The sequence below is a fragment of the Schistocerca nitens genome, chromosome 4 (assembly GCF_023898315.1).
Source record: "Schistocerca nitens isolate TAMUIC-IGC-003100 chromosome 4, iqSchNite1.1, whole genome shotgun sequence".
Lineage (NCBI taxonomy): Eukaryota > Metazoa > Arthropoda > Insecta > Orthoptera > Acrididae > Schistocerca > Schistocerca nitens.
In genome coordinates, this window is record NC_064617.1 from 107,332,182 (window position 1) to 107,356,913 (window position 24,732).

The 24,732-nt window shown below is 41.8% G+C and overlaps 2 protein-coding genes across 2 annotated transcripts in view; one reads left to right on the top strand and one right to left on the bottom strand.

Moving 5' to 3' along the window:
* Nucleotides 1–1,515: 1,515 nt before the first annotated feature.
* Nucleotides 1,516–22,957, top strand: LOC126252143 (uncharacterized). Its single transcript, XM_049953010.1, has 3 exons — nt 1,516–2,106; nt 2,511–4,272; nt 22,754–22,957. The coding sequence occupies exons 1-3, from the start codon at nt 1,985–1,987 to the stop codon at nt 22,955–22,957; spliced, it is 2,088 nt and encodes a 695-aa protein (XP_049808967.1). The 5' UTR covers nt 1,516–1,984.
* The window catches only part of LOC126251537 (nuclear pore complex protein DDB_G0274915-like), an 86,652-nt gene continuing 66,927 nt past the window's right edge, over nt 5,008–24,732 (bottom strand). Inside the window, exon 5 of the mRNA XM_049952045.1 lies at nt 5,008–5,267. The gene's annotated coding sequence lies outside the window, so the exon portion shown is untranslated. The remainder of the gene's footprint in view (nt 5,268–24,732) is intronic.

The window sequence follows — 24,732 nt, forward strand, 5'->3', positions numbered from 1 at the left end:
TTGTGCATGTCATCCCTGCGTCCTGCCTTCTACAATGCTTCTGTCCACCAATCATGTGTTTTTCCGTCATTCGCTTATTTTGCTGAGTGTTAGCTACACAACACCACATACGAGGGTTGGAACATTAATAGTGGAAACTATTTATTTATAGCTCATACAAAATCGATATGTGTTTCAAAGTTTTACTGACATTCAAAGTAGTCACCAGCATTGTGTATAACCCGTTGCCAGCAATGTGGAAGTTGTAGGAAACTCTTAGCAGTGCCAGTTGTGTTGACAGTTCGAGTGGCACGGTCTATTGCCCGACGAATTTGTAGTAGTTCTGAAGCAAATGCCGTGAAGTGCTTCCTTCAGTTTAGAAATCGAGTTCAACTTACAAGGGCTTAAGTCAGGGGAGTGCAGTAGGTAGTATAGCAATTAGCAGCCTCATCAGTCAAACAAATCAGTAACAGTTTGCACTGTATGTGCTTGAGCACTGTCCTGCAAAATGATGGTCAGGTCTTGCAGAAAGTGTCATCACTTCTCTATGCTGTTCATTTTTGGAACGCAACCTACGACCAGCTTAGAGACAGAAGTGATGACACTATCTGCAGGACCTCACCATCATTTTGCAGGGCACCGCTAAGAGTATCCTACGACTTCCACATCACTGGCAATGGGTTATACACAATGCTGGGAACTACTTTGAAGGTCAGTAAAACTTTGAAACACATATCTATTTTGTACGAGCTGTAAATAAATAGTTACCACTATTAAAGTTCCAACCCTTGTATCATTTATTCATCCTCTTCACTTTGCCACAGCATAGCTCTTGGTGTGAATACACGATGTGGAATGTTGCTGCCAGTTCAGCATAGGAGATGACATGAACACATATGTAAAAATGTTTGTCGCTAGTGTAGATGGGGATACAAACAGCAAACATTGTTGCCAACATGTTGCAGACTTTGGTGAAACAATGTTGCAGACCTTGGTGAAACGATGTTGCACACAGAAACATGTTTTGTTTTTCTGTTTCAGGGTAAACTCTATCCATCACTGAACACCACTCAGTGTCGCTGAAGCAAGTTATACGTATGGAGTTTTACATCATTTTGGAAATGTGCTGAAGTGCTTCCAATATTTATAGTTTTTCAATTTTTGAGTCAATGCGCATATCTATTACAATTTCAACAAAGAACATTATGGCTGAATGCACTACTGACAGCATTCTTTTGAATAAGCACTTCTCGTGAATGTCACAAAAGCTCAACATCCCATGTACTGTTGTGTGATAACTGATCTCTTAAAACCGTTTATGCCTATTCTGAATTAGGACACAAATACTATGTGGGAAAATGGACTTCCATTTAACGGTTCTTACTTCTTATAACAACTCCACATGTAAATGTTAAAAGTTTAGAACTTAGGCTACACAGCATAAGGAGAAAGATGCTTCCTTAATATATTTGTGAGATACAGTTAAAAACTGAAAGAGATACACAACAGAGGAAGAAAGAACAAAAACAATAAGTACCGTAAAATGGGGCGACTTTGTGACTGGTGGGGTGACTTTGTGACAAGGGATCGAGTTTTCGTATTTTAAATCTCGCGCCGCGACCGCTCGTCTCAGGAAAGAGCTGAACCACGCATTTCGTTTGTCAGACATGCCACGCCACGTAGCGGCAGCAGGGTGAAGCTTCTGCACACGCATAGTTCCTTCCGACGCCGTTGCTTAGAAACGCTGTTATTTACGTTTTCGTAAAACGAGGGAAACTTTATATTGTGAAAACGTTTATGTTAAGGACGCAACTAAAACAGGTATGTACATTTGTTTGTTAATATGTTGGGCAAATTATTGTAGAATATCGATTAAATCAAGCCATGTTTGTTGAACATATGAGACAAAAACTTTGTGACACCCCAACTTGTCACAAAGTCACCCCACCATGGTTTTAGGTTATATTTTATCACGTTTTTTTGTCTTTCAAGCACTGAAAAGAAGATGAGGTCTTATAAAAGGAAGTTGGGTGCAAGAGCCTATAGAAATTACTCTCCAGAGACGTTAGATAAAGCCGTTAAATTGGTTTTAACAAAGAAAATGACCCTGCGAGCAGCATCTGAAAGGTTAGTGGCAGTTCTTTAATTTTTCATACACTGTCACACAGGAAGTAAACGTTTTATTGGATACTGTAAGGCTAAAATAGACGTTTGATGACCATCTGTTTGGCGTTTTTAAGCAAATCCTTCTGCTTGAATAGGGAGCAAAATACAGCTATCTACACCAGGAAGTTACCTACATTCCTTTATTTTGTTACAAACTTTACTGTCATAAAACGGGTTTTTACACCAATTTGCAACTTCTGGCATTTGTAAAGGAAGCATTTATGCAAATTTTAAACCTACCTTCGTAAAATTCTGATATTTTTGGCATTTTTTCTATTAAACATCTTTTAAAAGGTATGGTATTTTTTTCTGAATTATACCATACTGGTATATATGTTTTATACGTTCTTTTTCTCTGCTTTTAGGTTCAATATTCATCGAAACACATTGTGGAACAAAACCAAAGAGATAAAACGTTCGACCACCTCAAACTCAGAGACAGTCAAACCTAAAAGACAGCATGGGGGTCAACCTATTTTTACAAAAGAAGAAGAGGATACATTCGTTGCTCATTCCATTGCAATGGCATCTTATGGTTTCCCAATGACATTACTTGATTTGCGCTGTGTCGTCAAATCATATCTAGATCGAACCGGAAGAAAAGTTCCCGTGTTTGGAAATGGAAACTTTCCTGGGAGAGAGTGGGCCATGTCATTTATGAAGCGGCATAAGTATGTTCTCTCCGAACGTGTCGCCAAAAATATCACATATGCAAGAGCTGCGACTGATACTGAAGTGATTGACTCATATTTTGAGCATTTAGAGAAGGAGTTAGAGGGTATTCCGCCAGAAAAAATTTGGAATTACGACAAAACGAACGTCCAGGACGATCCGGGAAGCAAAAAAGTGTTGGTCAGAAGAGGAGCAAAATATCCAGAGCGGATACAAAATTGTTCCAAAGCGTGTACTTCGATTATGGTCTGTGGGAACGCCGCAGGACAGTTGGCTCCACTATACGTAAATTACAAGGCCGAGAACATGTGGTCGACCTGGACCGAAAATGGACCTGAAGGAGCCCGCTACAATCATACTAAATCTGGATGGTTTGATCACCAAGTGTTTGAGGACTGGTTCATCAATCTTATGCTCCCCATACTGAAACAACAAGATGGCCAAAAAGTTCTTATTGGCGATAATTTGAGTTCGCATATTAACCTAGAGGTTATTCGACTCTGCGAAAAGTATGGGATAAAATTTATCGCACTCCCACCAAATGCGACACATCTACTGCAACCGCTAGATGTTGCCATATTCAGAGTTCTAAAACTGATTTGGCGTGAAATTTTGTCAGATTGGAAGCAATCGACATCTGGTAGCCGGTGCACATCAGTTCCAAAAGATGAACTGCCTGGTCTGTTAAAGAAAATGATGGACAAGCTGCAGGAGAACATCATAAAAAATCTCCAGTCAGGATTTAGGAAGACTGGGATTTTTCCGCTTAACAAAATGGAAGTCCTCCAAAGACTCCCGAAGGCCGTCTTGGAAGAGAGCCTACAGTCCTTATCAGGAGTGGTTGGTGAGATCTTCATAGAAGAACTGCAGAAGAAGAGAGAAGAGGTTACAGGATGCCGGGCCCCCAAGAAAAGGAGAAGGCTCATTGTTCCAGCAGGCAGAAGTATCTCCAGTGCCGAAATCGAAGCCAGTAGGGCGGAACAGCCGAAAGGGAAGAACACAAAAGCCAGCACTTCCTCCAGACCCAGCGGATCCAAGGAAAAGGCTGTACTGGCAGGTGAGATGTCTGAAGAAAGCTCTTCAGATGAAGACAACAGCAGAGAGAGGAACTGGACGGATGAAGATCCCAGTGACCCCGACGTGCTGGATGAATCTTTCAGCTGTTTGGAGGATTCAGAACCTGAAATGTCTCCCACAAAAGTGATTCCAAATGATAAAGACGTTTTGGGAATCGACAGCATGGCTCCTGAAAAAAACGTTTTCAAAGTGGATGATTTTGTAGTGGTGAACTTTGAAGGGAAACTTTTTCCAGGAAGGGTGACTGAAGAAAAACAAGAGGGCTACATTGTCAGCGTTATGGAGAGGACCAAGATGTTCTGGAAGTGGCCTACTAAAGAAGATGCTATTCTGTACTCCAAAGAAGAAGTTTTGTACACTATCGACCCCCCAAGACCGGTAGGAAAGCGAGGGTTCTTTGAGGTGAAAAATCTAGATTAGGGAGCTCCTTTTTCATCACTTGTAAAAATGATGTAGCTCTACCAAAGCATCAAACACATGTACATTGATTAAATATACTTTTTGATTGGTCAAAATTGTGACATTATTTTTTTCCCATACTTTGTAACCCAAAAACAATGTTGTCACAAAGTCACCCCACAGGGTGGGGTGACTTTGTGACAGAGTTTTCCCTTTATATAGTCGTTCATAAAAAAGATACAAATTTTTTGAAGACATAATCTTGTAAAGGAAGGTTGTAGCTATCTTATGATGCCATCCGTTTCAGTTTATGTTAAAAATTGATCAGTGTACGAGTGAAAACATGCAAAACTTGTCACAAAGTCACCCCATTTTACGGTAGTAAAGACTCTTTAGTCTTTTTCTTAAAAATCCTATCTATTAAATATTTTTTTTTCTAAAAAAGGTCGAGAGGACAAAAATACAGACAATGCTAGATGAAGGAAGTTCTAAAAGGTCAAGAAATAATAATTGTAAGATAACAGGACAGTAGTGCGAGTGTTTTAATGGTGCAAAATAGCTTAGTTCTTGTTAATCAAATTCCTAAACCAGATTTTCCTTCATGTGCAATTAACCATCTATTTTGCTCCTCTTCTGCTTGTTTTACACCTGTTATCCATTATTCATATGTGTCACATTTCTCAAGCAGTTTGCCTTTTTTTTCTTTTTGGGGAGGGGGGGGGGGAGGGGGGGAGGAATATCAAAAGCTCACAGTGTTCTGTAGTGCAAACAGTACATAACAACAGAAAATGATATTGTAGCACAAATCCAGTCCTCAATGCGGAGTGCCTTATCCAGACTCGAAAATCTTCACATCATCACTTTACTTCAACCACTGTGGCTGACCTTTCCATGGTTAATCTTCTGTCGAGAAAATAGTTTCATGCTGATGTAACGTACAATGATGATTGTACATAAACAGCCTTTTGCATCACCTGAAAAAATGAGAAAGAGGAAAGAAAATCACTTGGGTCACACATCTCAACCTCAAACTTTATTTTTGGTTGCTTAACTTTATTTTTGGTTGCTTTTACATTTCTGAGACAGCTTAATGCTAATGACTGCGTGCATCAATTAAAAAGCTCGTAAAACTTCCCATGGGATACAATTATATTTTTAATATATCGTGTGATGGATACTGGAGAACCTTGTGAACAAATAAAAATCTGAATATCAATAAAACTAATTTTTTTTTATTTATAAAGAGAACAGAAAAAGTGGGAAATGCATTCTGGTGTTCATGACAGAACAGTTTTCAGTCTGAATGCTGAAATATGAAGAGCTTGTACAGAATGACTTAGAAATTATTCACATTACAAGGGTAAGCCATTCAAGAGACAGGCTGCTGGAGCTTGCATGTGCACCTGGTATACAATATAAATGGAAGCACATACATGCACATGATAGAGTGTTCTAGCACCACAATCTGCCTTAACAAACGTTGCTGTACTGCACTTTAATGCGGCACTGGATGTAGTGCCGATGACCGCCAACTGGGTGCACAGTGCAGGTTGGGAATATCGGGGTTTCAGTACAGATTGCCTGCACTCAATAGAGCTGCATGGTAAGGTTGGTGATGCTAATTAATAAGAGTACAGAGATGTGGATGGGGACACACGTTCCAATAGCTGTGTTATATGAAGGAGAATGATACGAGAATTAAGCCTTTTTTGTTTTGTTTTTAGACGACAGATCATGACAATTGGTTCCCCTGCCTAAAAAGTGTCTTAAGCTTTCGTCGTCACTTGTCAAAGTACTGTCTGCAGGCTTATGTCTCAGAATCTTTGGCTGATGTTTTTTAGCAATTTTCCCAACATTTTGACACCACAAGAGGCTGGTATTGTTGAAGGTTCACTGTCTGTTGTTGTGACAGACTTAAGTCTAGCCCACGGCCGGAGATTTTGTGTATCTGTTGCACCAACATTGGTGTCTTGTCCCTTGTCATTGCTGCTGTAGTTCTCCCCTTGCTATCTGCAACAATAGTTTGCTGAAGCATGAAAATTCATCATCCATTTACCTTGAGGCTTTCTTCTTTCTTCCTGAATCCATTGTTATATTTGTACATTACCACAGCTTCCTGAGCAAACGGCCACAGTAGCTCTTCTCCACAGTGAGAACCTCCATGTCAGTGTATTTTATTATGTGGTCAATTTCATCAAACGTGACAGTATCTTCTACAAGAAAGAAGAAAGCCTCAAGGTAAACAGATAAAAGATTCCCATACTGCAGCAGATCCCCATTAAAGGTAGCAATGGGAGAACCACAGCAATAATGACCACCGACAAACCACCAGATGTTAGTGCAACAGATACATATAATCTCTGGCTGTGGGCTCGACTCTTGTCCGCTACCAGCAATGGAGGGTGAACTTTTGATGATGCCAGCCACTTGTGCTGGTAAAACATCAAGTAAATCGTTAAACAAATACTGGCTGAGGATCCCAAGACAGAAACCCATGGAATTACATACAGTCTTTGAGTAGTGTCATGATAGGCATTGCAGAGCACTGGTGTAGACACACAGAAATGCAGAATCTACTGGTCTCATTATATGAAAGGGTAAGGTGTTATTGCAGAACTGCCATAATGGGTGGGGGGTCATGCATTTATATCAGGAATGGGACACTGTCAAGTTTTTTAGATATGTCATAAAGATTTTGAAATGTCAGCCACTGAACTGACAAAGTTCGACATCGATCAAATATTAATAATTTTATGTGCAAGCCACTCACCATTTGGTAACTGAAGTCTTGGATGCATCCTCAGCTCCCAAAATTAACATAATCTTTACTGGAGTGGGAACATGAGTATGAACACAAATGTTAAGGATGAAATTACTCACAACGTTGTTAAATGTTTTGAGTATTTTTGGCATGGCAAAATTAGTAAACAGTGCTATGAGGATAAACCATGTCTTAAACAGTGCAATTACAGATGTCAGCAGTGGAAGTCGCAGTACAAGGTACAGCCACTTTTTTACAAGTTTCTGGAGACCCAAATACCTTTTCCTTAACTGTAAAATTTCTTTATATGGGGATTTAGTTCCAGTATACTGATAAAGTGAACCATAATCAGAATTTGAGGTTTCTTGGCTCTCTTTAAACACTATCTTAAACTTCGCTCTCAGAAATCCTAAAATACATACTGGTGTGCAAAACTTATGGACAAATGTAAATTTTGCATGACGAGTCACTGCAAGTAATACAGCTCAGTGAAACTTGGACCACACACAAAAAGAACTGCTACAGTAAAGTATAAAAGGTAAATGAATGACATATGTAATGTAGCAAACATAAATGACAGTTCTGTTTGAAGACAGTAGTAACACTGAAGACACTGAATTTTTCATGGTTTCCTGGACATTACAAAAGGTCGGTCACAGTTTTTAATAGGTCATGTAATCAGTGTGGGCAACATGCTCTGCAGCATGTTCCCATGGTGGGTGCAAGGTTGGTAAGGAGCTCTTGTGGTAGGGCGTTCCATTCCTCTACTAGCTCAACTGACAACTGCTGGTTGGTTGTTGATACATGTGAACATGTTCTAGTACGTCTCCTCAACACATTCCACATGATCTCAAAGGGAGAACAAACAGGCCAGTCCATTCACCGAATCATGTACTCTCATGTGAGGAAAGGTGGGAATATGTAATGCATCCAGGGATGTGATTGAACACGATCATTCTGGCAGCCCAGGTGTTATGGTGCAGAAAGACACAATGCTGCATGGGCTTACTGACCTCCAAATCTTTGAACATGGAACACTTGCCAGTCAATATTCTTGTGACACTGTATTCCTTCCCCATCTGCATCCTTTCAGGAGTGCATTTGCGACTCCATTTTTATTGTCGACAATGTGAGACTGCATTGAACGGCGCAGGAGCAGCAGCTCTTGGAACATTAAAATATTTGGCAAATGGACTGGCCTGCCCATTCCACCAACTTAAATCCAATGAGCACGTATAGCATGTATTGGGGAGACATATTTCAGCACACCCACATGCACCAATGACCATCCAGTAACATTGCTGGTGGAGGAATGAAACTCCCTACCACAGTAACTCCATACCAACCTTGAATCCAACATGCTAGCATGTTGCAGAGCACGCATTGCTGTCACCGGTTATCACACACCCTATTAAGAACAATGTCTCACCTTTTGTAATGTCCAGTGGACCATCATAAATCACAGTGTAATTACTGCGTTTGAATAAAAGTGTTACCTCAGTTGATCTCATTGTGTATTTCTATCACTTACCTTCTGTACTATACTGTAGCAGTTGTTTCTATATAAGTCCAAGTTTCAGCACGCTATATTACTGGGCTGTGACACATCACACAATTGTCCTAAAGTTTTGCATGCTAGTGTATGCAGTGAGGTGAAAAAAGTCATGGGATACCTCTTAACATTGTGTCGGACATTCGTCTGCCCAGCATAGTGCAACAACTCAATGTGGCATGGACTCGACAAATTGTTGGAAGTCCCCTGCAGAAACATTGAGCCATGCTGCCTCTATAGCCATCCATAATTGTGAAAGTGTTCCCAGTGCAGGATTTTGTGCACAAACTGACCTCTCAGTTATGTCCCATAAATGTTCGATGGGACTCACGTCAGGTGATCTGGATACGCAAACCATTTGCTTGAACTGTCCACAACATTCTTGAAACCGAATGTGAACAACTGTGGCCTGGTGATATGGTGTATTGTCATCCATAAAAATGCCACTGTTGTTTGGGAATTCTAAGTCAAGAATGGCTACAAATGTGAGCGTAATCATGTGCAGTCATTGATTGATTCAATTATACCAGAGGACCCAGTCAATTCCATGTAAACACAGCCCCCATCGATTTGGAGCCACCACCAGCTTGCTCAGGGCCTTGTTGACAACTTAAGTCCATGACTTCATGGGGTCCGCACTGCACTTGATCTACATCTACATCTACATTTATACTCCGCAAGCCACCCAACGGTGTGTGGCGGAGGGCACTTTACATGCCACTGTCATTACCTCCGTTTCCTGTTCCAGTCGCGTATGGTTCGCGGGAAGAACAACTGCCGGAAAGCCTCCGTGCGCACTCAAATCTCTCTAATTTTACTTTCGTGATCTCCTCGGGAGGTATAAGTAGGGGGAAGCAATATATTAGATACCTCATCCAGAAACGCACCCTCTCAAAACCTGGACAGCAAGCTACACCGCGATGTAGAGCACCTCTCTTGCAGAGTCTGCCACTTGAGTTTGCTAAACATCTCCGTAACGCTATCATGCTTACGAAATAACCCTGTGATGAAACGTGCCGCTCTTCTTTGGATCTTCTCTATTTCCTCCATCAACCCGATCTGGTACGGATCCCACACTGATGAGCAATACTCAAGTATAGGTCGAACGAGTGTATTGTAAGCCACCTCCTTTGTTGATGGACTACATTTTCCAAGGACTCTCCCAATGAATCTCAACCTGGTACCTGCGTTACCAACAATTAATTTTATATGATCATTCCACTTCAAATCATTCCGCATGCATACTCCCAGATATTTTACAGAAGTAACTGCTACCAGTGTTTGTTCCGCTATCATATAATCATACAATAAAGGATCCTTCTTTCTATGTATTCGCAATACATTATATTTGTCTATGTTAAGGGTCAGTTGCCACTCCCTGCACCAAATGCCTATCTGCTGCAGATCTTCCTGCATTTCGCTACAATTTTTTAATGCTGCAACTTCTCTGTATACTACAGCATCATCTGCGAAAAGCCGCATGGAACTTCCGACACTATCTACTAGGTCATTTACATATATTGTGAAAAGCAATGGCCCCATAACACTCCCCTGTGGCACGCCAGAGGTTACTTTAACGTCTGTAGACGTCTCTCCATTGAGAACAACATGCTGTGTTCTGTTTGCTGAAAACTCTTCAATCCAGCCACACAGCTGGTCTGATATTCCGTAGGGTCTTACTTTGTTTATCAGGCGACAGTGCGGAACTGTATCGAACGCCTTCTGGAAGTCAAGGAAAATAGCATCTACCTGGGAGTCTGTATCTAATATTTTCTGGGTCTCATGAACAAATAAAGTGAGTTGGGTCTCACACGATCGCTGTTTCTGGAATCCATGTTGATTCCTACAGAGTAGATTCTGGGTTTCCAGAAACGACATGATACGCGAGCAAAAAACATGTTCTAAAATTCTACAACAGATCAACGTCACAGATATAGGTCTATAGTTTTGCGCATCTGCTCGACGACCCTTCTTGAAGACTGGGACTACCTGTGCTCTTTTCCAATCATTTGGAACATTCCGTTCCTCTAGAGACTTGCGGTCCTCTAGAGACTTGCGGTACATGGCTGTTAGAAGGGGGCAAGTTCTTTCGCGTACTCCGTGTAGAATCGAACTGGTATCCCATCAGGTCCAGTGGACTTTCCTCTGCTGAGTGATTCCAGTTGCTTTTCTATTCCTTGGACACTTATTTCGATATCAGCTATTTTTTCGTTTGTGCGAAGATTTAGAGAAGGAACTGCAGTGCGGTCTTCCTCTGTGAAACAGCTTTGGAAAAAGGTGTTTAGTATTTCAGCTTTACGCGTGTCATCCTCTGTTTCAATGCCATCATCATCCCGGAGTGTCTGGATATGCTGTTTCGAGCCACTTACTGATTTAACGTAAGACCAGAACTTCCTAGGATGTAAGACCAGAACTTCCTAGCATTTTCTGTCAAGTCGGTACATAGAATTTTACTTTCGAATTCACTGAACGCTTCACGCATAGCCCTCCTTATGCTAACTTTGACATCATTTAGCTTCTGTTTGTCTGAGAGGTTTTGGCTGTGTTTAAACTTGCAGTGAAGCTCTCTTTGCTTTCGCAGTAGTTTCCTAACTTTGTTGTTGAACCACGGTGGGTTTTTCCTGTCCCTCACAGTTTTACTCGGCACGTACCTGTCTAAAACGCATTTTACGATTGCCTTGAACTTTTTCCATAAACACTCAACATTGTCAGTGTCGGAACAGAAATTTTCGTTTTGATCTGTTAGGTAGTCTGAAATCTGCCTTCTATTACTCTCGCTAAACAGATAAACCTTCCTCCCTTTTTTATATTCCTATTCATTTCCATATTCAGGGATGCTGCAACGGCCTTATGATCACTGATTCCCTGTTCTGCGCTTACAGAGTCGAAAAGTTCGGGTCTGTTTGTTATCAGTAGGTCCAAGATGTTATCTCCACGAGTCGGTTCTCTGTTTAATTGCTCGAGGTAATTTTTGGATAGTGCACTTAGTATAATGTCACTCGATGCTCTGTACCTACCACCTGTCCTAAACATCTGAGAAAATTTATGTGAAATGTATTCCAGATTTTCTCTGTTGTTCTGCCACTAATGCTGCTACCGTCAGCTCTTACCAGCTGAAATTGGGACCCATCTGACAAGGCCATGGTTTTCCATTTGTCTAGGGTCCAACCAGAAGAGGCACTGCAGGTGATGTCCTGCTGTTGGCAAAGGCATTTGCATCAGTTGTGTTCTGCCATAACTCATTAATTCTGAATTTTGCTGCACTGTCCTAATGGAAATTCATCATATGTTCCACAATGAATTCTGCAGTTATTTCATGCAATGCTGCTTGTCTATTAGTGCTGACAACTCTACACAAACACCATTGCTCTTGGTCATTAAGTGAAGGCTGTTGGCCTCTGCATTGTCCACGGTGAGAGGTAATGCCTGAAAGCTGGTATTCTCGGCACACTCTTGACACTGTGGATCTCGGAATACTTAATTCCCCAACAATTTCTGTAATGGAATGTCCCAAGCATCTAGTTCCAACTATCATTATGCGTTCAAAGTCTGTTAATAGCTGTCGTGCAGCCATAATCATAGTGGAAATCCTTTGACATGAATGACTTGAATACTATAACAGTTCTGCCAATGCACTGCTCTTTTATACCTTGTGTTCGCTATACTAACACCATCTGCATATGTGCGTATCGTTACCCCATGACTTTTGTCATCTGAATGTATTATTACCACATACTTTTCACTAACTCAATAGGCATTATTTTAAAGTCAGTTGGTGTCTCAGTTTAAAGGCAGCATTCAGGAAGAAGAAGAAATTGTTTATTCAACTAATGGAATAAATAATATGATTACATGGGATGGAAAAATCCTTAATTATTGTTCTTTATTTTTTATAGAGAGTGGGGGGGGGGGGGGGGGGAAATAGTTTGGTTCCACAACATAATGTACTGGCAAGAGATATTGCTCTAGCTGGCCAGCACCTACTCATCTGCAATGGAGGAGGAAAACTAGTTTCTAACAACTGCAACAAAACTTCGTGTATGTGAATAATAATAATAATAATAATAATAATAATAATCTTCTTCTTCTTCTTTTTCTTCTTCACAATTCTCGTCCTCCTCATCCCCTCAACCTTTATCCAGTCCTGCTCGGTTCTTGTCACACAATCACGTACATCTACCTGATGCGCAAAAGTCAGGATGCCATAATCAAACAAAGCCCTGAAATTCAGACTTGCTGGAATATCAGTGACAACATTCCATTCTTCTTGATGGAAATTACTATCTCCTTTTCCAGTAAGTGATGCTAACCAAAAGCCAGCACCTGATGAACAGTTCAACACAGTCCATTGGGTTCCAGCATTTCAGGTAGGAACACACACATTTATAGTTTGTAAAATGTTCATTCTCATTACATCCTTTCTTTCAAGTAATGAAATTGTTCTTTCTACAGCTTCTACACTGTATTGAGGTTTCACAGGATGAAGTATGCCCAGATCTAGAGGTTTTAGATGACGTGCATTCATCAGAAACAAACCGAACATCAGTATTCCTCAGTAACACCATTAAATTTGGGTGTAGGGAGCTCCTATCAATAATAAGAATGGTCTTTCTTTCTGCAACACCCATCTTGGCATCAAAGCTCCTACACAAGGATTAGAATGACAAAGTCATTGACAGCAAAGCACAATTGAGCATGGAAGAGGCGACGTTGCCGGTTTGCCAGTGCATGCGGATGCATTATGGCTGTAGCAGCAACAGCTGTGTGGTTTCTTTCTGGATTACCTTCTCACGGCGCCTTTTAATGAGCGGTATTGACTTCCTATCCTTGTGGCTTAACATATGTGCTCCTTTGTATAAAATGATATCATGTTGCTATTATTGGCATATCTCAACAAAAGCAACAGGAAGAGCACTGTTTTCACTATAATCAGAACGAATCATGTTCAGTTTTCATATTCAGTACATAAGGGGTGTTAAAATGGATACAAACAATAACTAACAACATTAAAATAAAATAAACTGCCTGAGTACTTACCAAACACTGTAGCGAGCATGCAGAGTGTCATACTTGTGCAGAGGAGTATTCCTTAGTGATGAGAGGAGATTTGTTGTGCAACAGCAGTACACACCATTCAGTCAAAAATATGAAATACAAACACAAAAATAAAAACAAATTAAGCCAAAGGGTAAATGCCACTTAGTTCAAAATCACTTTCTTCCTTGGCACTGTCGTTATCTGAGCTCTGGTCCATAGTCGAGCCACTGAAATTGCCCAAGGACATAATTATATTTTCTATGTTATTCTCGGCAGTCGCTTCGCTTTTACTAGCTTCTTTAACAACCATTTCTGTGTGGCATTCAATATTTCTTCACTTCTCTGGCATTATTTGTGCCACTACTCCCCGTCTAAGTCTTTGAATTTCTGCCACAGTTACTTGCTGCCACGTAATTTTTAATTTGTGATCAAATCATTTTGATGGCATTAAAGCGGCAGTGGTCCCCTGTAGCCGCATTCTTTACCTACCTTGTCCACAACATATTGTTGAAACTATGACTTATTTTTCTTTACTATTTCCATGAGCCTCGCTTACATAAATCATCCTGAATTTTCATGTTGCTGAATTTTGACCACTCAACAGTGTCGTATTTTTTTGTTGCCATCACTGGAGCTTTATCTTTAATAACTGAGTGGTATGAGGCATTATCCATTACAATGACAGGTAGCCAATTTAAGTTTTCCAGTAGCTGCCCCTTGTACTAATCCAGAAAACTATCATGTTTCATCTTCTCGTGGCAGTCATTTGTTTTCCTTGATTTGTAAATGAGGAGACAGTTAGGTATGAAACCAGATGCAGTTCCAGCAGCCAAGACAATAATTATTGTGCCCTTTCCAACCGGAACAGCAGAACTTCCATGTATGCTATCATCTGTCCATCTGTCCAGTCTTCTCTAATAGAATGACCAGCATTGATCCACATTTCATCGAGCCACACAATGCCTTCAAATGGCACTTTAACTGTAGTTCTTAAAAACCAACAACACGACGATATGATGTCGACTCTCTCCATTATAATTTTCCATTCATTAATTTTTTTATAGCAAAAGCTAAGGACTCTGACAATTAAAAAAAGAGATTTTGCTGCCACTGAATAACTTCGCCTCGCAATGAGTAACACAATTTTTTAATAGTTGGATGTTCTTTTCTCTTGTAATACCCATATACATGGTGATGAAAAGCATCTCATTGAAAAGAGTCCAAGTTTGTTACACGTGATTCTGTCTTCGTCTTTCCAGGTGTCTGCAATTAGGATGAACCAGACTCTTCCCTGTCTGCACAGTATTTCACCTTACAAATTTTGACGACAGTATTTTCATGTATCTTCAAGGTGTCTGCATTTCTTTTGACTACCTTCCTCAGAGGCAATAGAGTTGCACCATTGTCTCTCTCTTACTCAAAATATTCTCGCACCAAACACACAAACTCACCTGCCTGACCATGGGAAACATAAGTAGATCGCAGCCACACTTTCTAGCACACTTCCACTACAAGCTTCAGACATTCTGGAGTGCAAAAATTAACTCGCCGGACAGAGGAACAAAGCATGCACCAAAATGAACCACAATTGTTTACATTATCAGCCACAAGCTTTGTGTACAACTGGCTACAGTAGTCGCTATGTGTAGTAGCAGAGAGATTTGACAATGGTGAACAGAACAGGAGGTGTGACCAACTGTGTCCTGTGATTGGCTGCTGCTGTGGAAGCAGCCCTGTTAACAGCTGGACATCAATCACTTTGTTATTCCGATCTGGGTATAGAAAACTTCATACATATTTAATCAGTCATCCAGGTATTATTATTAAAATTAAAAGTGCACTGCAGTGATTTTAAAACATCTGGGAGTTTCAAATTTTCACGTATTTAAAGGTAGTAATTTTTCATTACTGCAACTATTAACATACAACAAGGCTATCACTCTTTCTTTGCTTTTTTTACTTTCTCGACTTTTTTCCTTTCTGAACAGAATATGCTTCTTAGTGAAGTAAATTATAAAAGATATCAGTATCATCATAAATGAAAATGTTTCTAGCTGCACATCTCTTATAAGCTGTGACAAAAAGGTCTTCTTCCAATGTTCACTATGCCACTTTATCATCACAACCACTGCATGGAACACCAGAATTACAAAAATTGAGAAGGGAAAATTAAATGCAGCTTGCCAACCTTCAGTTCAAATAACTGTACAGATCTAAATTTGAACAGATAACTGCATGGTGAATCCAAATTTACGTTAAGCCTCTTTAATCAGTGAAGCACAAATGTTCTCCCTTTTTAATGCAGAAGGACTGAGAGTTTCGTCATCAGGAGGGTGTCCTTACTTTTCAGTATCAGTACATACCATACAAAGAAGACTGCATAAAATTGTAAACACAGAGGTTAACGTTATGTTTGTTCAACGTCACATATAATTGTCAGCTTCTGCTTCCCTACCATCTCACAACCCAATGATGTTTCCCTTTGTACAGGATGGGAGGTATCAGGATGATGAGTGGGCAGCATCCAGGAGGGATAAGTTTTAAAGAACACAGAAATCTGTTAGATACAGTGTAAGGTTTATTGCTGGTTCAGGAATAAATAAGGTGCCCCCCCCCCGCGAGAGAAGGCAGCAAACGTCTGAAGGAGGCTGTTCAGCTAAAGTGTCAAGTGGAATGTAAGAGAGTAGGGAAAAGACATGTTGTCAGGCTGGGAGCCAGCAACAAGAGAGAGTGAGCTCATTTGGGCCAGGTCTTTAAATATGTCTGCTTGTGAGATGTCCGCTTGTGTCTGTATATGTGTGGATGGATATGTGTGTGTGTGCGAGTGTATACCCATCCTTTTTTCCCCCTAAGGTAAGTCTTTCCGCTCCCGGGATTGGAATGACTCCTTGCCTTCTCCCTTAAAACCCACATCCTTTCGTCTTTCCCTCTCCTTCCCTCTTTCCTGATGAGACAACAGTTTGTTGCGAAAGCTTGAATTTTGTGTGTATGTTTGTGTTCGTTTGTGTGTCTGTCAACCTGCCAGCACTTTCATTTGGTAAGTCACATCAGAACCACAGGCACATAGACACAGGCAACAGAGCATGCACAATGTCGGCACTAGTACAGTGTATATCCACCTTTCACAGCAATGCAGGCTGCTATTCTCCCATGGAGACGATCGTAGAGATGCTGGATGTAGTCCTGTGGAACGGCTTGCCATGCCATTTCCACCTGGCGCCTCAGTTGGACCAGCGTTCGTGCTGGACGTGCAGACTGCGTGAGACGAAGCTTCATCCAGTCCCAAACATGCTCAATGGGGGACAGATCCGGAGATCTTGCTGGCCGGGGTAGTTGACTTACACCTTCTAGAGCACGTTGGGTGGCACGGGATACATGCGGACGTGCATTGTCCTGTTGGAACAGCAAGTTCCCTTGCCGGTCTAGGAATGGTAGAACGATGGGTTCGATGACTGTTTGGATGTACCGTGCACTATTCAGTGTCCCCTCGACGATCACCAGTGGTGTCCGGCCAGTGTAGGAGATCGCTCCCCACACCATGATGCCGGGTGTTGGCCCTGTGTGCATCAGTCGTATGCAGTCCTGATTGTGGCGCTCACCTGCACGGTGCCAAACACGCATACGACCATCATTGGCACCAAGGCAGAAGCGACTCTCATCGCTGAAGACGACACGTCTCCATTCGTCCCTCCATTCACGCCTGTCGCGACACCACTGGAGGCGGGCTGCACGATGTTGGGGCGTGAGCGGAAGACGGCCTAACGGTGTGCGGGACCGTAGCCCAGCTTCATGGAGACGGTTGCGAATGGTCCTCGCCGATACCCCAGCAGCAACAGTGTCCCTAATTTGCTGGGAAGTGGCGGTGCGGTCCCCTACGGCACTGCGTAGGATCCTACGGTCTTGGCGTGCATCCGTGCGTCGCTGCGGTCCGGTCCCAGGTCGACGGGCACGTGCACCTTCCGCCGACCACTGGCGACAACATCGATGTACTGTGGAGACCTCACGCCCCACGTGTTGAGCAATTCGGCGGTACGTCCACCCGGCCTCCCGCATGCCCACTATACGCCCTCACTCAAAGTCCGTCAACTGCACATACGGTTCATGTCCACGCTGTCGCGGCATGCTACCAGTGTTAAAGACTGCGATGGAGCTCCGTATGCCACGGCAAACTGGCTGACACTGACGGCGGCGGTGCACAAATGCTGCGCAGCTAGCGCCATTCGACGGCCAACACCGCGGTTCCTGGTGTGTCCGCTGTGCCGTGCGTGTGATCATTGCTTGTACAGCCCTCTCGCAGTGTCCGGAGCAAGTATGGTGGGTCTGACACACCGGTGTCAATGTGTTCTTTTTTCCATTTCCAGGAGGGTATAAAATGGGAAGATTTTGGTTTAACATCCTGTTGACATCCAATTCATTTGAGGTGGAGCAAAACCTCAGATAGTTTCATGTGTTGGGAAGGAAATCAGCTGTGCCCTTTGAAAGAAACCATCCCGGGATTTCCCTCGAGCAATTTAGTGAAATCATGGAAAACCTAAATCTGGATGATCGGACACGGATTTGAACCACCGTCCTTTTGAATGCAAGTCCAGTATGCTAACTACTGTGCCACCTCGTTCGGTCTCTATCAGAAACTTTTGAAACTTATGGTGTAATAGTGCAAATGACTTCAGAAAATTTGCTATTTCTAGTACCAATTTCAACACATGCCCCATGTGTGCAAATTTAGCATGAAGTTCACAAAACAATTTATCTCATACAAATTGTCTGTTGATCATTATAATATTTTTGCCTTCTCATTGTCAACTAAATATTTAAATTCTTTTTGGGTGATGTTGTAATGGCATCCCATAGTAAACTTGTGGGCCCATTAAATGTGCAATTTGGTGATAGATATTGAGAATTCTGAATCTTCTGTTCAAAAAAAATTCTGTGACTTCTATTCACTTTTAAAGGCTAGTGATGATAGATCACTAGACTGCCTCTTTTGACCAGCAACCACTGAACCTTTGAACTTCTTTTATAGCATTAGTGAACAGCTAGGGATAAGCAACACTAATGCTAAGGTTCAGCAAAACTGAAGAAAGCCATGCCATGCGAAAAATGCGACACCAAATGCTGGAACAAAGTGTCATATCACACAGCTAAATCAACTGTTACGCCGTACCTGGTAGTTCCGAGAAGAGACAAAAACATAATGAAGCCGATATGTACTGAATTCTATCAACATGTGTTGCATTCTGGACCGCACACGTGCGACATGAATGCATGAAGTTTTGCATGCTGTTGCTAACCCTGATCTAGAGAAATCCTTCATAACCATCAAAAATCCCAAACCCGTAACCTGGTTCTGGTACACTGATGACATTATAATCTGGACTGAGGGTGAGGGCATCCTATCCACATCCCTCTATTGTGGTGACGATACTCATTACTCCAGAAAGTACCGCACCACCATTGATAAGCCATGCTCAAAACACAAGAAGCACAGCAGCTTCATAGATTGGTAGTACTAGCTACACTGAGGTCTGCCAGGAGCCACAACTACCAACCCATGGGCGTCATGTGTGTGGACAGTGATTGGTCAATGCCTCGTTAAATAACAGAACAATGAAGTATGGAGGAGTTCTCTTCAGTGCACCTAGTCGTGTACAGTCTCCAGTTACCATCGAGTCTACAAGATGCAGAGTCTGTCCATCGTCTCCGAAACTCTGGCTCTATAGGCATTGTAAGACAAGCTTTAGACGCTACGTAGGCATCACTCAGAGGCACTGTGAGAGGACTTTAATATTTTATATTTCATAAGAAGAAGCAATACTTAAGTATTTCTTCATTTTAATAAATATCATTTTATTAAAGATTGTTGGGAATTTTTCTGACTGAAGATAACCTACACCACCCCAACAAAGTGGTGCAGACGGTAATTTTTGTTTGAGACCCCAATTTCTCTACACTGGCCAGCTGACTGCGGTAGGGGGGCAGAATGTAATGCTTGTGTATAATAATTTACTGTGCATGAGGGCAATTTTCTGCTTCGGAAAGGCAAACACAAAACTTAATTTAACAGTATTTCTTATTTATCATATATATATATTTGTGTAATTCGTTATTTACCTCGATGCCTAACAAAAACATGAACTTACATGAATTATTCTGGCTCAGTCACAACAGATGACGCAGCTCATGGCTGCTCATCAAACACTGCTGCTTAGACAAGAGGGACAAGGCAATAAAATCACCGTGCCACCCTTCATAGTTATGACTAGAAGGTAGAAGACTGGAAAATTTACCAGCAGCAACTACAGCAGCACTTTGCGGCCTACAGTATCAAACATGAGGATTGTCAATAGCTTTATCTAAGCTGGGTTGCAAGAAGACCTTCAGTCTCCTTGTCAAACTTTTTCCTGAGTCTGACCTGGAGAAGTGCACATAAGAGCAGATTATTATATCTCTGACGGATTACTATGACAGCAAAATTCATGTTGCTGTTACTCAATTCCAATTCTTTTGATGTATCAAACAACCACACCAAATATACAAGAATTGGCTTACTGAGCTATGAGGTCTTACTAGAAATTTCAATATTGACTGTTCATGTGGAAAATCATTTGCTGATGAAATGCTCTGTGACGTAATAACTCAGAACATTCCTGATGAAAGAATCCATTCTAAAATATTGCAGCAGCGGAATATAATCCTGTCAGATGTTGTGCAAATTCTTGAATCATGGGTGACTTGTGATTCAGCAAATACTGACATCCCATTTCCTTTAATTGCTGCTGTCGACAAAATGCCATGGCAAACAAACAAGGTGCCAGCAAGTGTGGTTAGCCATGCTCCTGGGGGTTGGCATAGTAATAGTGTTTTCGTAAACAAGAGATGCGCTTACTCAAGCACGAACAGTCATTACATGCATCTGCAGGAAATAAACTAAAATCAGGCCCATAATGCTTTATCTGCCATGAATGTAAACTTTGTCCTCATACAGTCACTGTTAAGTTTTTTCTGTAACAAACCTGGTCATGTACAGCAAGTTTGTTCTCAAAAGCTAAGTTTACAAAGGGCTTCAGCATGAAGACAGCAAGCTGAATGTGCGTATATATATAATGTTATTTGTGCCACCAAAATGTAAAGTCAATGCAGACATCATAAATCTGCACCTGTATCTGCTACTGCTAATAAAGCAAAACCTGCTCAGACCTGATCAAAAGTTGCTAGAAGTTCAAATAAATTGTTCACTTCTCTGAAGATTGGTCAGCACAATGTGCAATTTCAACTGAACACAGGTGAATCTGTTACATTACTGAATCAAAATATTTACTAATTGCTTGGCAGTCCGCATTGCTTCCTTCAAATACCTGTGCGATGACTTATGATGGTGCTAAACTTGACATTTTAGGAATGTATGTCTTAAATGCTACTTATAACACCATCACAAAATCTGTGCCATTTACTGTCCTTCGTTCAGCTTTGAGCCAGAACATTTTTGGTTTGGATCCTTTTGAACTCTTTGGACTGAAAATACACAGTAAAATGTGCCACACCTGGCTTCTCATGCATCTTTTACTGGTGTTAACGCCTTCTGTGATGAATTTCAAATTTGTTTATTGGGGTGCGCAAAAGATTATGCTGTACATATTACTCTTTACCCAGACGCACATCCAAAGTTTTGTAGGGCACGCCCTGTGCCTCATGCACTTCGTAACAAAGTTGCAACAGAGCTACGTTGCTCGTAAAGCACTGCTGTTTTGAAGCCTATTACGTGAAGTCAGTGGGCGTCATCTTTCATTGTAATAACCAAACCTAATGGAGACATTAGAATTTTAGTGGATTTCAAATCCACTGGAAAGGCCCAGACCACACCTGACACTTTTCCTTTGCCTTTACCTGAAGACCTCATTGATAAAACTCAATCTAGCACATCTTTCTCCAATACTGATCTTAAAGATGCTTGCCTCCAGATAGCACAGCCTCTTTCATTATAAACGTTTACCGTTCAGCAGCTTTTCTGCTCCTGCGTTATTTCAAAACTACTTATAACAACTATTGTGTTACGTTCCATGTTGTGCCACATATCTGGATGCAATTTTAATTACAGGAACATCACCTGAGGCTTACTTGAACAGCTTCAGAAATGTTTTTACTGTTTTAGTTTTTTCAATACAGCAGGATGTTATTCTGGTTCACTCACCGAACACGCATACCCAAGTCCTAGTTCCTTGTGAGTGTCAAGCTTCTGTTTTATGTCAACTCTATATGGGACTTCGGTGTTTGGTCAAGACCAAACAGTTTGCTCATCAACATTGTACTTGGTGTGGACATGATAAGGAGATTGAATGCATCACTCCACACTGTTGTGCGTATTCTGAGAATCATGCAGTGCCTCGGCAACAGTATTTCAGTTGGCCTCATCCTACTGTCCATGAGAACATATTCATATTGACTTTTGTGACCATTCTGAAATACAAGTGTCTGATTGTAGTGGATGCATACAGTAGATTTCAATTCTGTGTCCTTAAGCCCCCAATAACATCAACAAGCACCATTCGGGCGTTGTGGACCACTTTCTGTTTAGAGGGATTAACAAAAGTGATTGTTCCCAACGATGGACTCAATTTGTTTCTGCAGAATTTTGCCATTCTGTTCCCTCAATGGAATCAAGTATTACACAATGGTGCCTTTTTCACCATAAAACAATAGGGAAGCCGAACCCTTCGTATGAACGTTTCAGATGCAGATGACAAAGCTCTGCCAGGAACATTGTTCTCAGTATTTATCACTTTCTGCCTTCTAGTGGTAAACCTCCAACAGAACTTCTACATGGACGTCCTCATGCTACTATTTTGAGCTTATGGCATCCTCAAACAGTGCCATCTCCTCAACTATTTCAGACAAAAATCACAGTGTCTCACAAAGTATACTTCCAGAAATACACATAGCAACATGCCTGGAAACTGGGGACTGTGGTCACCATTCATTGTCGAGCACATTACAACGTCACGTCGGATTCTGGTCGCATCTGTCATCAGCAACAGAACCAATTGAGGTCCCGCTCTTATGATGATTATGGTGATTCTGCCGGGAGATTTCCTTTCACTGTTTTCGGGCTACAGCACACTACTCAGTCGGCCTTCGGGCTGCCCTCTGACTTCATGGCATCTCCTCGAGCAGCCTTTGTCAGCAGCACAATATTCCCCAATGCCAGCTCTCATGGACGTGGACCAGCTGTCACTGGACGACCCGACCCCCAAGGACCTGGATGCGCGGATGCGCTGATGTCATCTCCATCGTCGACTACCTGCAAGAACCACCACTGACGCCTGAAGACTTGCCCTGGGCATGTGCCCTGCCAACAGTTTCCCAGCAGATGTTTCCTCAAGCTCACAAGGTAAATGCCAGGGTGCAGGCTGGTGGGCACCATCCACCATAGTTCTGCTGCCCAGTGGCAGTGCCTCCCCTCCCCCAAACCTCCCTTCCACCGTTCTCCGTGCAGTTCTCCAACAACGGTGCGTTGATTTGGGGAGTGTGGAATGTGGTGATGGTACTCAGGACACCAGAGAGTAGCGCACCACAATTGATAAGTCACACTGAAAGCACTCATAACGCAGCAGCTGTATAGTTTGGAAACACTCAGAACGCAGCAGCTGTATAGGTTGGCAAAACAAACTACACCTAGGTCTGCCAGGGGCCGCACACAGCTGCCAAACCATGGACATCACATGTGTCTATAGTGATAGATTGATGCCTTGTTAAATACCGGAACACTGATCTACGGTAGAGTTCTCTTCAATGGGCTGAGTCATGTACAGCCTCCAGTTACCGTCAAGTCTACAAGATGCAGTGTTTGTCCATCACATCTGAGACTTAGGTTCTCTACGCATCATAGGCCAGCCCTCGACACTATGTAGGCATCACTCACGGCACAGTGACAGGACTTTAATATTTCAGAGGACTCGTAATAATTGTGCTGGGCATTTCACAAGAAGAAGAACTACTTAAGTTGAGTACTTCTTCATATTTAATAAATATCATTTTATTACTAATTGTTGGGATTCTCTCTCACTGAAAATAACGTATGCTGTCCTCCTGGATTTCCAACATGCAGAACATCAACACCTGCTCCATTTGCTTCATCTATTCCTCCTCAGACCAACAAGCCATCCTTCCCAATGTCGACATTCACTTCAACGATGGCTTCATCAGTACCTCCGTCTACATCAAACTTACCGACGACCAACAATACCTCCACTTCAACAGCTGCCACCCGTTCCACACCAAGTCCTTTCTTCTTCTTGTGGAATGCCCAGCACAAGTCCTTTCTATATAGCCTGGCCACTCCTCATCATCACATCTTTAGTGGTGAGCTGCCTCTCTCCAAATATGCCAAATATCTCGGCAAGGCCTTCAAAGATCAGAATCACCCTGCCATCCTAGCCCAGAAATAGATCTCCAGTGTCTTGTCACATCAGTCACTTACTCTCCCCCACATTCTCATTGCCCAGCCACAAAAGTGCACTCCTCTTGTGATTCAGTAAAACCCAGGAGTGGAGCAACTGAATCACTTTCTCCACCAGGGTTTCAACAACATCTCATCATGTCCTAAAATAAGAAATATCCTCCTCCCTCCTCCTCCCACAGTGGTATTCAGCCACCTACCCAACCTATGCACTATCCTTGTCCACCTTTACTTCACCCCTACTCCCAAATCCTGCCTCATAGCTCATACCCCTACAATAGACATATAGGAAAGACCTGTTCCATACATCCAACCAAAACAAGATACCGAGATTAAAGTTTTATCTAAAATCGTCTGCTCAGTTAAGTAGTTCTGACATTTCAGACATTCACATCAGTGACAGAATTAAGTGCTGCTATCTTATCTTTACAGATACAATCCAATGTTTAATTTACTTGGCTAGGATATACAGATTTACTGATTTTGCTTTGCGTATTAAAAGCTTAAAGACACTGCTTTGAACAGTATGTTTTATTTGCAATCCTTGCTAGGAAAAATGAATTTAGTAAGCTTGCTTTGTGATGTGGGTGCCTAATCATTTCATTTTAATTTTATTTTGTTTATGAATAAAAATGC

Bases quoted from the DNA above. Each gene is read 5' to 3' on its own strand.
- LOC126252143 (XM_049953010.1), top strand. From the start codon at position 1,985: ATGAGGTCTTATAAAAGGAAGTTGGGTGCAAGAGCCTATAGAAATTAC. The intron at 2,107-2,510 runs GTTAGTGGCAGT...CTCTGCTTTTAG, and splicing joins CTGCGAGCAGCATCTGAAAG to GTTCAATATTCATCGAAACA. The intron at 4,273-22,753 runs GTAGGAAAGCGA...TTCGGGCTACAG, and splicing joins CTATCGACCCCCCAAGACCG to CACACTACTCAGTCGGCCTT.